This window comes from Symphodus melops (assembly GCF_947650265.1).
Source record: "Symphodus melops genome assembly, chromosome: 20".
In the NCBI taxonomy this organism is placed as follows: Eukaryota; Metazoa; Chordata; class Actinopteri; order Labriformes; family Labridae; genus Symphodus; species Symphodus melops.
Genome location: NC_136710.1, coordinates 12251209 through 12264871, shown reverse-complemented (window position 1 = coordinate 12264871; position 13663 = coordinate 12251209). Strand labels below are relative to the sequence as shown.

The following is a 13663-nucleotide window of genomic DNA, read 5'->3' as shown; positions in this document are numbered from 1 at the left end:
CAGCAGTCTGTATCTTTGTTAAAAGATTATCAAAACAACAAAGTGGACCACTATAAGAGCAATATGAAACTCTGACATGTAGTATTTCAAATGTGCACTGCAGTCATTTTGAGGAACCTTTTTAGCTCCTGCTTCAGAGGAGGTACCACGGTGGTGTGAATGCAGACATTGTGGGTAGTTTTCAGGGAATTCCCCAGTGGATAGTTTATATTCAAAAAGTCACCTTAACTGTTTGGTCGGAAAACACCTGTTAAACAGCACTGTGTTATATCCTAACAATGACAATACAGTGCAGCCAAATGCACGCTCCCTGGCCTGGATGCTACTACGGTACCTTTATTTATAAAATATACACTGCTCAAAAAAATAAAGAGAACAATTAAGCAATACAATGTAATTTCAAGTCAATCACACTTGCGTGAAATCAAACTGTCCACACAGCAACACTGATTGACAACTAATTTCACATGCTGTTGTGCAAATGGAATAGACAACAGGTGAAAATTATAGGTAACTAGTAAGACACCCCCAATAAAGGAGTGATTCTGCAGGTGGTGACCCAAGACCACTTCTCAATTCCGATGCATTCTGGCTGATGTTTTGGTCAATTTTGAATGCTAGCAGTGCTTTCACTCTCGTGGTAGCATTAGACGGAGTCTACAACCGACACAAGTGGCTCAGGTAGTGCAACTCATCCAGGATGGCACATCAATGCGAGCTGTGGCAGGAAGGTCTGCTGTGTCCGTCAGCGTAGTGTCCAGAGCATGGAGGCACTACCAGGAGACAGGCCAGTAGACGCTACTGTTCTGTCTCCTGGTACCGCTACCTCCATGTTTGTGCGAGGGAGAACAGGAGGAGCACTGCCAGAGACTTCGTGGAGAACGTTCTGCTGCCTGCAACATTCTCCTGAATGACCGGTTTGGCATTTCTTTCGGGGGGCTGCCCAGCCCTCCATGGGCTCACTAGATGTAGCCTGACTGCCATTAGGTACCAAGATGAGATCCTTAGTCCCTTTGTGAGATCATATTCTGGTGCGGTTGGTCCTGGGTTCCTCCTAATGCAAGACATTACTAGACCTCATGTGGCTGGAGTGTGTCAGCAGTTCCTGCAAGACGAAGGTATGGATGTTATGGACTGGCCTGCCCATTCCCACGACCTGAATCCAATTGAGCACATCTGGGACATCCTGTCTCGGTCCATCCACCAACGCCACAAATCACCACAGACTGTCCAGGAGTTGGCAGATGCTTTAGTTCAGGTCTGGGAGGTGATCCCTCAGGAGGCCATCCGCCAACTCATCATGAGCATGCCTAGGCGTTGTAGGGAGGCTTGTGGAGGCCACATACTACTCAGCCTCATGCTGACTTGTTTTAAGGACATTACATCAAAATTGGATCTGCCTGTCCATTGGTTAATAGATTTGATTTCCATTGATCATTTTCGTGTGATTTTGTTGTCAGCACATTCAACTATGTAATGAACAAAGTATTTAATAACAATACTTCACTCATTCAGATCTAGCATGTGTTATTTGAGTGTTCCCTTTATTTTTTGGAGCAATATATGTGTGGAGTGTGAGGAACATGATGTCCATTGTTATTTGTGTAGGTCATTCCAGTTTGTTCACCACCTTATTAGCCTCTATGAAGGTTTATTCTCTGATGGGCCCACTGTCCAACAGAACTGTAGTACTGCTTAATATGTAAATTATGTAATCTGAAACACACCTGATCTAATCAAATGTGTAGGTTCCTCAGTAGTCCAGGTTATGGTAAATCACCTCTCCTGCATTCCTTGTTGTACTGGATAAACAACGTTGCTTTGCTTATCATGCTATGGTAATGCAATACACTATCTGGACTACGATAAAAACTGGAGGATATTTTACAGACACAACATCCCGGTAGACTTCAAACCATCCAACACCTTGAGGCAATTGTTAGTCCACCCAAAAGACAAAACTCCCAGGCATAAGCCAAGCCATGTTGTTTATGCTATCGAGGTCGATGAGGAATGCAGAGATTTATACATTGGAGATACTAAACAAACACTACAAAAAACGCATGGTGCAGCATAGGAAAGCTGACTTCAGTTTCTTTACAGACTAAGTGTATGTAATCCTCAAATTCACAATGCATAAAAGAAAACAGGATACATTTTGTAATTCATTTGTTATTTTGTTAGCAGAGAATAAGCGTCATGTGACATACTGTAAAAAGGAACAGCAGTTTCAGCATCAAAGTACAAACATTTTCAATTTCAGCATGTTTTAACGGTCATTTAGGATCAGCACTCATTCAGGTCAGTTTAAATCAGGCTCAGGCAGGTTTATCTCAGGCAAACCGAACCCTTTTCATCTTAACAATCTGCGGTACAGTTTATGTAAAAAATAGTATATACAGTTTATTGTCAAAAATAAACAAAGTATTCAGAGTGAGCAGTAGCCACGCATGTTTGTCAAAATACTTTAGATAAAGTAGTATTCGCTTTTCAAGGCAAAAAAAAAAGCAGCTGCAGAGATTCTTGAAATTTTGACTGCAAATATAAACTATTGTCTCCACAAGGACGATATACATTCATTCTAGGGTTAGGGTAAATGCTTTTGAAAGGCAAATCTCTGATTTATGATGTTTCACTGTGAGTTTTCTGTGTTTTGTCAGATCAGTAGAAACGTCAACATCAGATTTAAATACATGATTCAATTCCTTGGTAGTGACTGGTAATGATCAGGGTGAGATAGACATAATTATACCTTTAAAGGCTTAGTCTTGTATCCTGCTATGTGAAACACCTACAATTACTGGATTGAAAACTTAGCGGTTTTCTTCACAAAGGTATCCCCAAAAAAAGAGAATGCTTCCCAAAACAAAAAAAACAAAAAAGTAGTGGCACTTCTGGCTATGAATGCCGCAAACAAGTCTCTTCCTCTTCTCTCTGAGGCTCAGACGACGTCATGTTAAGAACAAGGTCCCTTTCAGTCTGTTTTCCTCTTTCTATTGTTAAATGGAAACAATCATTGAGAGTTTTTTTATGGCAGCAATCAAAGAGGGGTTAAAACTACAGCTGATGTTAGGTGTTCAGCTATCAGGCTCCCAGGTCCTAGTTTGGACAACAGAAAAATGTGATTCTGGAGTCCAATGTTCTCCTTCTCAGCCTCCTCAATAGGTGGCATCTACGGCATTGATGTTGCTGTCCAGCTGGTGTCTAAATGACAGCCTGGCCTTTGTGGAGAAGTATATTTGGGAGCCACGACTCAGACTTCCTGCTCCTTCGCTGTCGCTGCCCCAGGATGTGGTGGAGGAGAGGCGGGGCTTCATCTCTTCAATGGGAACTGAGGGGTGGCAGACAGAGACAGAAAATCAGGCTTTATATGGCTGTATAGGTATTAAATGCCTGTTTATTTGGTCTGCATCTACTGTTTTGTCTCCGTTCAGGGGGCCACGTCCATTCAAAAGGTGCATTTGAAACGGATGGCATTACGCAGTGTATGACCACTTTCAAAGGCTCCTTCAAAAGCAGCAAATAAATACAGATTTACAATAGCACCTTTAAATGTAAGTATTAGTTGAAAATCTATCAATACAAATGGTAAAAACAACAACAAAGAAAACAACAATGGCACCTTGAACATTTAATTATCTCTAAAATTATGTTTAGCGGTTTTGTTTGCTATCTCCAGTGACAGTCCTCATTAGCAACAAGAGGACTGGCGCTTAGGAAGAAAAGATTGATACAGCAAATGATGCAAACCAGGAAATCTTCAGTAGACCACACGGTCTCATTTCCTTGTGACCTGAGTGGTCTTTACAGGCTAAGAAGGCTGGGTCCTTCCAGGGCTGGGTCTCTTTAATAATGTTATCCCTGAATCGGGACACAGCTGACTGTCCAACAAGTGGAATTAGTCATTGTGACTTTATCCACTTGTCTGTGGATTCAAGTTTGAAGTCTCGTAGGTGACATCTTATTTTTTTGTATGGCCATTAACAGTGTTGGGACTAACACATTACTATGTTAAGCATTACTGTAACGCCACTACTATTTGGGGTAACTGGTAACAAGTTGCCCCAAATTAGACTCAATAATTTTGTTTGTGTTATTTACATTTAAAAGCACTCTTTACTTTATGTCAAACAGCCAACAAGAAGCGGGGGAGGTTACATTGACGTTAGCACTTTAGCATCCTATAAGAAAGAATGTTGTACACTTTAAACAAACATGGGCATTCAGCCGTCAGCTTTCTGTCTCAGAAATATCAACATAATTTTTCCCTGCTCAGTTTTAATGACGAGGATATAGCAGTTAGTTGTATTCCATATGCAGGAATTAAAGGGTGTCTCCCAACAAAGAAGCACCGTGCTAAACAAAAACATGCTTCCACTAAACTAGCTCTCAGAAAGCTTGATTCTGTGGACACAGGTGAAGCTCACATTAGCTCAGCAGACCAAGGAGGTGACACCGCCTGCTACACAGCAGGTCTAGTAGACTGATAGATAGGTATGTTGACAGAGACATGCTTCTTCTCAATTGCTTAATGTTGCTTTCTAATAGTAGTAAATAGAAAATGTAACTAATTACTATTTTTATTAATGTGCCCAACACTGGCCAGAAGTGACCACATTTAAACAAGACTGTAAATACACTTTGGTCTATGTAGCTGTTTAAATCATAGGTAGCCAAACCCTGAAAACCTGCTGAATCATAGGTTTCACTTTATATTATGCTGAAACATACAATATTTAAACTATGCTGTAATGAAAAAGATTTAAGAATATAAATATACATTGAGAAATAAGCTTTCTTTGAGACTTTTTTTAAACCAGAGGAGCCTCCCGCTTCTGGCCAATGGGAAGAGTGCAGCCTATAAGTACTGAGGCATGAGGCTACATCTACTTCGTACAGTCACCGGTGTCAGTTTGATTTTCTTAAATAATGACAGTGAAGTCACTGCTCACCTGCTGCTGGGGGGCACTGCCTACTCTTGCAGCGCTCTTTACAGCGCCTGTAGAAAGGAAAACACTGCAGCATCTTCACTCCCATAGCATAGATGTCTGTTGAGAAAGGGAAGTCAACACAAAGATAAGAGGTGAGCAACTGTGAGTTTAGCATTAGGATATCCTCATGCCACTTCCACCCTCAGACTGCCCGTAACTTAAGACTTTTCAGCAAACCATCATCTCTCATTGGTGCCACATTAGTGACCTTGACCTGCTGACAGCAAAATTGAGTCCCAGGGCCTCCTGAAAGCTCCCTGTGTCCTCACCAGGTCAAGCTTTAATGGAATTATGATCCTGCACCTCAGGTGCCTGATGGTCTAATTTAAGCTGACAATTTCACTAAATGTCAGCTGATCAGTCAGTATTTAATGTGCCACCATTATTATCCTTCATGTTGTCTAATCATGGAAAAGAACATCAACAGGCCATAGCAGGCTAAAGAAATATTAAGCCCTCTTCTGAAAATTACTGATTACATAGAGCTCATGTGCTGGTAAGTTATAAATAACCAACAGAGTTCTATTTATCAAAGCAGAGCAGCAGTTTAGCTACTTTATATCCATTCCATTGCAGATTTGGAGTGGACTTACATGTACTCTAAAAATACTATGCAGATATAGTTGATCAGATCAATTGAGCAAGTCAAACTAAGTTCCCTGAGGATCCAACCTCTATCTGTTGTACCTCCACATGATAAGATAAAGCCAGGGCCAACACTGAGCTCTATTTAGTTAGAGTGAAAAATAAGGTATTTATTTTGGTCTTATCAAGTTCAGAAATGGGTCAGGTGAAAAAGAACAGACAGGGGGTGGTTGATCTCAAAAGCAGAACAAAAGGATCACACAGTTCTTTTTAAATCAAATAATTTAAAAAGTAACGTCATTACATTGAAATTCCTTTTGGCTTACTCTATTACAGGAAATTATAAACTGTAGAGTGACAGGATAAGAACAAATCAGTCTGTCTTGGCTTGTTAGATCTCCCTTTTCCCATATCTTAGGGTTGCTATAAAAAAAACAGTCTCTCTTGCAAAAAAAATAAAAATAAGACAGATTAAAGGATTCACACATCTACAAAAGGTAGAGTCTACGGGCTTCCTAAGACACAAAGATAAAATAACCACAAAATCGATAAATATGAAAACAAAAAATTACTCCAAGATGCAAAAAACCACAACAAGATGCATATGGCGATCAAAAAAATGTCATAAAACAATGTACAGATGAAAAATAACTACAAAGACACCAAATGACTAGACAAAATATTAATTCAAAGATACAAAAACCACCAGAAAAAGGGGTGTGTGTCTCACATTGACTACACGGAGTCAGTAATAATTGCCTGAATCTACATCAATGTTTTGTGATATTATTTTGAGGTTTGGATTTTTAATGACAAATAGTGTGATTGCAACACATGAATAACAGTGTTTAGCTTACACTTTTTTCTTTTTTTCTCCACTGTTTACTGTCGAGTGAGTGCTGCCTGACTCAGAGGGACGTGACAGCTCACACATACACACCAGAGCTCCTCCAACATTTTACAAACTAACCAGGTGGAGAGCTGATGTCCCTAAATCAAATCTCCAATTTCTTTTTCAAAGCATTTTAACATAAAGAAGGCTCTCTTTTCTCCACCTTTTCTTTACCATCTGTGGCACCTTTCTTCTAACTTTCATGCAGGTGTGGCTGTGAAATCGTATCCCATTTACAGGCACAGTGAATCCATTATGTTTGGGTCAATTTAGAGGTTCAGTCAGTTAAACGAGAACTCAAAGTATAAGATGTAAAGTTAAGAGAACAAGGACAAACCATGTTTATCTATAAATACACTTTAAATTCTTGGTGTTATAATGAATAGTTTTTTTCTACTGAAAACTTCTGTGTTTAAGCCAGTTCCTCACAAAAGCACACATAGTATTAAGGTCGTAGTCAGTAATGAGGAATTTGGGCTCAGATCAGTGGCTGTGGGGGTCTGGCAGCAAATAGCAGCCTAGGAGCCTGAAGGAGAAAAACAACCTCAGAAGGCAAACACACACACACACACACACACACACACACACACACACACACTGTTTACTCAGACATGCCCATAATGGAAACTCAGCAGAGGGTTAGAAAAGATAAGTAAAAATAAACAGTTTTGACTATAATAACATAATTGAAAAACAAAGCTAGAAAAATTATGGAATCAAGGCTGAAGAGGACAGCAGCTACTGTAAGCACCTGAATAATGCAGTTCTACTTGTTTAATCAGTGAAGGCTTACTGAAAAGTTGCCCATTCCCTCTGGAGAAACACAAACAGGGGACTTTTTATAATCTTAAATGCATTTGTTTGTGTGCATATTTTTACAGGAAAGATTGTCAAGGGGACCTTAACATGTTTGCACAGCTTGATCCCTATATATTCTCCATTTCTAAGCCCAAGTGGGGCTTTTCTCCCTGCAAACGCCCCTCACAGCTCTCCACTTAGCCCTTTCTCTGCTGTGTAAACAATGTTAAAGCAAGCAGTAGAGCAAATACTCTTACAGTAACATGATAACAATCATTGCTCCACATTTCCTCTGAGCCCCTTTTTTTACACTGTCCCCTCAGTCGTTATGTAAAAAAGTCATTCAATTGCATGAAGCACTCCAATTGTCCATCAAATTAATTAAAGCTAAAGATCTAGCTAGCATAAATATAAATTACAGCATAGAACGTAAAATACGCTCCAACCTACTTTTTGTTTTTAATGTGGTTATAATAGCCTATTTTAAGTCAATAGGAAATATTTCCCTTTTCACCTCCGCCTCTAATAATTTGCATATAGTCTCTAAACCTTGATGCTGCTTTGTAAAAGCACTTCTAAACGCAGGTGACAAATTGCATCACAAAAGACAATAAATGCAAAACTTTCAGATAAGCGTGCAGGAGGCATGGCTTCTCTGTTCGCGTCAGGTGAGAAGGTTAACACTGCGCCAGACAGGATAATCTAACCCTTCATCTGGATCACTACACGCCACTTATCCTCTGTCATTGCGAATAATCTATTAAAGACGCGCTTGTTTACATAATGGCAGCGTGAGAAGCGGAAACACTCCTTTTCATCTCATTTAGGTAAGAGGGAAAATGCCAATTCAGTGATGCAAATTAAACCTGGAGCCTGACAGGAACGTTACAATCAACAAATTCAAGCCCGTACTCAAGCGTTCAAAATAACGCGACAAGTTGGAGGAGAAAGTAGCGTACAGTATCAAAAAAGACCCCAGCATACCAAAAACACGAGCCCCCTAACTGACACACCTCCGTTTCGAAAAGCCCAGAAAAACCCTCGTCAAATATTCATCCACTTTAAAGTAAGCCTACTTACATTTCAGACTGTGGCTATATGTTGTTAAAAGCAGCCGTTTAGTAGCAGTGTGCTATTTCATTTAAGGTATAATATATGCTTAATTTGCGTTACCTTTCCAGCGAAATAAACCCGCAGACCTCAAGTCAGGCTCTGGAAATTGGATTTTCTTGTTCAGTTTCCGGATGTAAATACACTATTCTCGCTTAATGTGAGTCCTCCCGTCGTACCCCAAATTAAAACATATGATTCAGCAGCGTGTGTCCAGCTTGCTCCGTTGCGTCCTCATGCGTCCTTGTTGGCAGCGTGGAAAGGTTTCTGTGACTGAACTTTAAATAGCTAAATCCCTGGTGGAGCCTAGGGAGTGGAAGCGCCTTCTTTCTCTACCCTCCTTTCCTCACCACTCCTTTCCTGATTCGCTGCCTCTCACCCATCCCACATACGCACGCACACACACTTGCACATACAAGCACAGCCGCACACCATGCGCACGCACAAACACTTTCTCTTGGTTGGGTCCTTTGGTCTGTTAATGCCTTCAGCTGCTGTTTGAAGCTGCTGTTTTTACAGATACTTCTTTTCTTCATCAGAAATAGCTTCAGGTGTACAAATAGCTTCACCACCATGTAGATATAGGAAGTCATGTGCCAGCAATAAGAACATCAAAATTACCCAACAAGATCATGAGTTAAGGGTACTTAAATTCTTAGATTTTGATCAACAGGGTGCTGGTATATTCTAACAATACACTTATTGTCATATGTGAGGGTATTATTTCCAAATAAATCATCTTCTTTCTCCTTTTTCTATTACACAATGTGTCCTTGGTACTGACATGATTCAATCAATTGATACATTTGTGTTTGTACAGTGCCAATTCATACAAATGTTATCTCATGACACTTAAAATGAGTCCATGTACTAGTTGTTCTGGACTTAGATGAACAGACCAGAAAAAAAAAATAATTTAACATAACCCCAATGAATGTGCCCCTGCTGGTCAGAAATCACCCAGGAAACATTTGTAAGAACATTTTCCAAAGCTTATTCTGCAGTAGGGTCCTACTCACAACTTAATTATTCAATATTTTCCCTTATAGTTGATATAGATGTGGCAATAAAAGGTTTTATTTCTAACTGTTGCATATTTTTACAGCAGCAGGCTGTCCAGTCTAACCCCCTTGATATTCATGTGTTCCAGTTCAATATGTGCATGTTCACACACGGAAACATGCATGGATTTACACCTGTGGCTGTGAGGGAGAGACATACCTCAGTGGGACATCGTCTCTAATTACAAATCAACCATGTGTTTATGATTAACAGCAAACAGCTGCTTTGAAGCATATAGCAGCTTTAAAGTGATAGTTTTATTAAAGATTAGGAGCTTTAATATCATAGCATTAATGATGTATATAAGATATATGTTTTATTACATTATATATATGTGTGTGTGTGTGTGTGTGTGTGTGTGTGTGTGTGTGTGTGTGTGTGTGTGTGTGTGTGTGTGTGTGTGTGCGTGTGTGTAAAAACATGGGGAGTGCAAAATGTAGTAACTTTTTCTCCAAAATGTAACAAGTTGTTACATTATTAGGAGAAAAAATATTTTTGCCTGCCCAATAATGCAATAACTATTTACAGTCTATGGTAATAACTGATCTAAAACTGAACTTATAGGGTTTTTAGGGTTTTGTCACTTTTTTTTTATTTTTTATTTTTTTTTACAACGTTTAGGGTAGTTATTACATTTCGGGCTCTAACAACCCCCCTTTCCACAAAGTTATTGCTATTTCCACCTTCAAAAGTTGGGAATGGAACCAAAATTAGGGAGCCATACTGTCCTGTCCGTCTCATTTGCACCAGAGTGAGGAACAAATGACGAGTTCATAATTTCTGTAAAATTGAGGTTTCGATCCCCAGCTCCTGCTGTCACATTTCAATGTATCATTTGTAAAGACAAAGAGCCCGAAATTACACCAGTGCTGCTACACCAGCAGCGTAGAATGTGTATAAATGGGAACAGTTCATACTTATGGGCACTTTAAATAGCAGCCTCTGCCATTAGTGTGTGAATGCGATGTCGATGGGTGAAAGTGACATGTAGGGATAAAATGCTTGGAATTGTTAAAAGACTTCACAAGTTCAAGCCCATTTATCATCCATTCTCCATTTGGGCATGACAGGTTGGGTTGGAGCTTGGGCTCTGGTAAGGATAATGGTAGAGAGCACTTTTTAGGGTAACTTTTTTTCCAGTTCATCTTTTTGTTTCAGGAATATCCAAAATGTCAGGTTTCGGCAGTACTTTATCCCAAGCTATATTATTCCTCATTATGAAATCCACCCCTGGAAATGATGTGCAGTAATATTAAGAAATCTTGATATCATTTTTGACCTGATATGCACACAATGAATGGTGGCCGAAATGTAACCCTCTATACAACTCACTTTAACTTTTTTTGCAGGAAGATTCAGAACTGAGATACAGGACTTCAGATATGATGAAACACTATGACCCATGTACAACAGATTCCCAACTTGCACTGATAATTTTGTCATGCCTACACATGGAGTCACAGTCAAGTGGTCCTGCTTGCGGTGTCACTCGCTCGCTTTAGGTCACTTGTTCCTCTCCTTGTAAGGTGCCAAGTGGCCCTGCCAATCTGCTGATGGCCTGAATACAATCACTTTTTTAGCTTCCTGTGAACCCACGTAGCAGTTTAGTTTTATCAGGAACTTAACCACTCCCACTGTCCAATTGGCCTTTAGTGCCACCTTGATATTAAACACTTTCAGACAATGGAATCAATGTGGTGGCGAATGGAAAGTGACATTGTCATAATACTGACATCATCCCCTGTGAATTTGTGTTTTGCGGGTAATTTAATCCTTTGGTAGCACTGCTCCACTGGCCCAGAGACCGAAATAGAAGAGCTGTGAACGTGCAGTGGGGACGAAGATAGCAACAGAAAGAACAAGAGACATAGAAGGGGCTCAAGTTAACCTTTCATAATGTTAAAACACTAAATAAAAGATGTTCAAAATATATTTCAGTGGGATCCTTCTTTCAAAAGAAGTACTTGGAGACCACTAATAATTTAGGGCAAAACTGCATCTTCCTTATAGTCAAACACAGGGCATTGAAACATCCTTTGCATCAAAATAAAATTGCTTAAAGTGATTAGTGCTCCTCTCCGTTTTTTAGATTCTCTCTTAAAGAAGGAGTCTACTGAATTTTATTTTAAACATCTAAAGTCCCTATCTGAGAGTACCTTACTCCATTTGTTGGAGTGAGGTGACATTCAAGAATGTCTTTCCACTTAACTAAATCCAAGACATTTAGATAAAAAAATTGATATAAAATGCCCACTAATGCAAGAAAGTGGAAGGTTTTAAACTTTGACCCCAATTGATACAGTTGGTCATATTGATATACCAGGATAACGTATGAAAACAAGCAGAAAGGATTAGACAATACAAAACAAAAAAGGTATAGGACAAGCCTGATCAAGTCTTGACCAAAACACATGCTTTTGACTATTACTCAGTGAAAAAAAAGGTGTTTGATAAACTTCTTTTCCAAAACCAAGTACCAATCCAGTGTTTGATCTGAAGTGTTTAAGAGAGAGTGCGTTAAAAACGGGCAATGAGAAGCATTACATCGAATGGAAAAAAACACTCTTTCTTACTTTTTCTCCTTCCTTTTCTTACATTTATTTTATTGGGTATGTGTTACTAAAGCCTTGTTTTTTATTCAGACAACTCATGTATTTAGTTTATTGGCTTATGCTGGATCTGAAAAGGTGGTTTATGAGTGCAGTTTAAAACTGTACAGGAGTTTATGATTTTTGGGAACTTAAATCTGTGTATGTCATCACACTAAATCCATGCTAATTTGATTTTAAATGGCCTATGGCAAAAATAAAAATACAATATATATAAGAATATATATACTTATCAAAATTCAGTATAAACAAACTAAAACCAGTCTCCTTTGTTTAATGGTCCTCATTGTTTACAGCTTCATGTTTCTTGTTCCTTTGTCCTCCAGGCATTCCCACACCCAAGATTTCTTGATTTTCTGTTGATGTTGACTTTCTGTGGAGCTGGGACTTGGACTGACTTGGAAGCTGGCTGTGGTCACTCAAGGCTGAGTCCAGCACCTCCTTTATTCTCTGCAGCCCAATCCTCTGAGATTGAGAATGTCAATTGTCTCAGTCCTTTTGCTTTGTTTTGATGTCATCAACATTTATTGTTCCTCATGATTTATCCTGAAGTGAACCGGGGTAGTCGTCTTAACATCCATTTGCATGATATGTAGGGTATGGATGCATTTGCATGATATGTGAGGAGTTGTAAAAAGACAACATGAGGCAAAATACACATTAGCTTTACTTCAACCTGAGTTTTATATTTTTATATATAAAAATATTTTTTACACATAAAAATGTCCTATAATTTAAGAAAAAGGTCCAAACATTGTTTGGGCATAGTTTGAACATCTCAGACTTGCTGACAATGTTTTAAGTAAACTGCTGAGTTTTCCTGACTGTGTTCATTGTGGCTTGGCTTTGCTGTATCATAATGTGGATAATGTGGTTGACATAATAATTGGTTGGTGGACACTGCTTACATTTGTCACAGTTTGTACCACAGGTCACAGCTTGACTACTGCTTTTTTTTGCGATTTGTTGGTACACTAATGGGAACTAGAGAAGGTCGGCCTACTGATGGCAGATTTTCAACAACACAAAACTATGTATTCAATTGAAAGCTTTAATCATCTTGTGCAGGTTTTCTGTACCAGTGTCCTGCTCTGTTAAAGTCCTGTTTTCACTGGTCTGCCCCTCCCCATTCAGACTGAAAAAGATCAGGCAGAGAGCAGAGGCAATGGGGTCACTCAAGGATCCTAAACAGTATCCAGTTTTGCACAATGATTTTGTGTTCTAATGACCTTCTTTTTGACCTGTAGTTTCAGTCAGTCTTTTTAAAAAATGTTCTCAGTGCATGTGTACACTTGTCTATCCACCACAACATTAAAAAAAAACTTTCTTTGCATCTCCGAATTCTTTCAGAGGGCCAACGATTTGCATGAAAAGAGACCAATGACAACTGGGCCCCTTTCCTGTTTGCCTGCCTTTCTCTTATTCCAAATTCTAATATGCTCCTCCCTCAGTTGCGAGTGCTTCACCAATGATTTATTGTCACTACATAGGGAACAGACCTAATTTCCAAAGCTACGTAATTTCCCCTCAATATCCTGGAGGTTTATAACATGGTAACAGATTGAAAAAAAAAAGAAAAGTTTTAAAAAGGCTGTAAGTCATTTTTAATGAGACCA

The 13663-nt window shown here is 39.2% G+C and overlaps 1 protein-coding gene across 1 annotated transcript; it reads right to left on the bottom strand.

Moving 5' to 3' along the window:
• Nucleotides 1-2244: 2244 nt before the first annotated feature.
• On the bottom strand, nucleotides 2245-8718 carry LOC306841565 (uncharacterized protein C17orf114). The gene is made up of 3 exons (XM_079371515.1): nucleotides 8440-8718; nucleotides 4953-5048; nucleotides 2245-3331 (listed from the first exon to the last, which is right to left on the bottom strand). Exons 2-3 carry the CDS (start codon nucleotides 5035-5037, stop codon nucleotides 3159-3161), a joined length of 258 nt encoding a protein of 85 aa, XP_079227641.1. The 5' UTR covers nucleotides 5038-5048; nucleotides 8440-8718; the 3' UTR covers nucleotides 2245-3158.
• Between the last annotated feature and the right edge of the window lie 4945 nt (nucleotides 8719-13663).

What these genes read in the sequence shown, in the direction of transcription:
- LOC306841565 (XM_079371515.1), bottom strand. Translation starts at nt 5,037, where the DNA reads ATGGGAGTGAAGATGCTGCAGTGTTTTCCTTTCTACAGGCGCTGTAAA. An exon ending in GCAGTGCCCCCCAGCAGCAG is followed by an intron (nt 3,332 to 4,952) that starts GTGAGCAGTGAC and finishes GCCACCCCTCAG; the next exon opens with TTCCCATTGAAGAGATGAAG.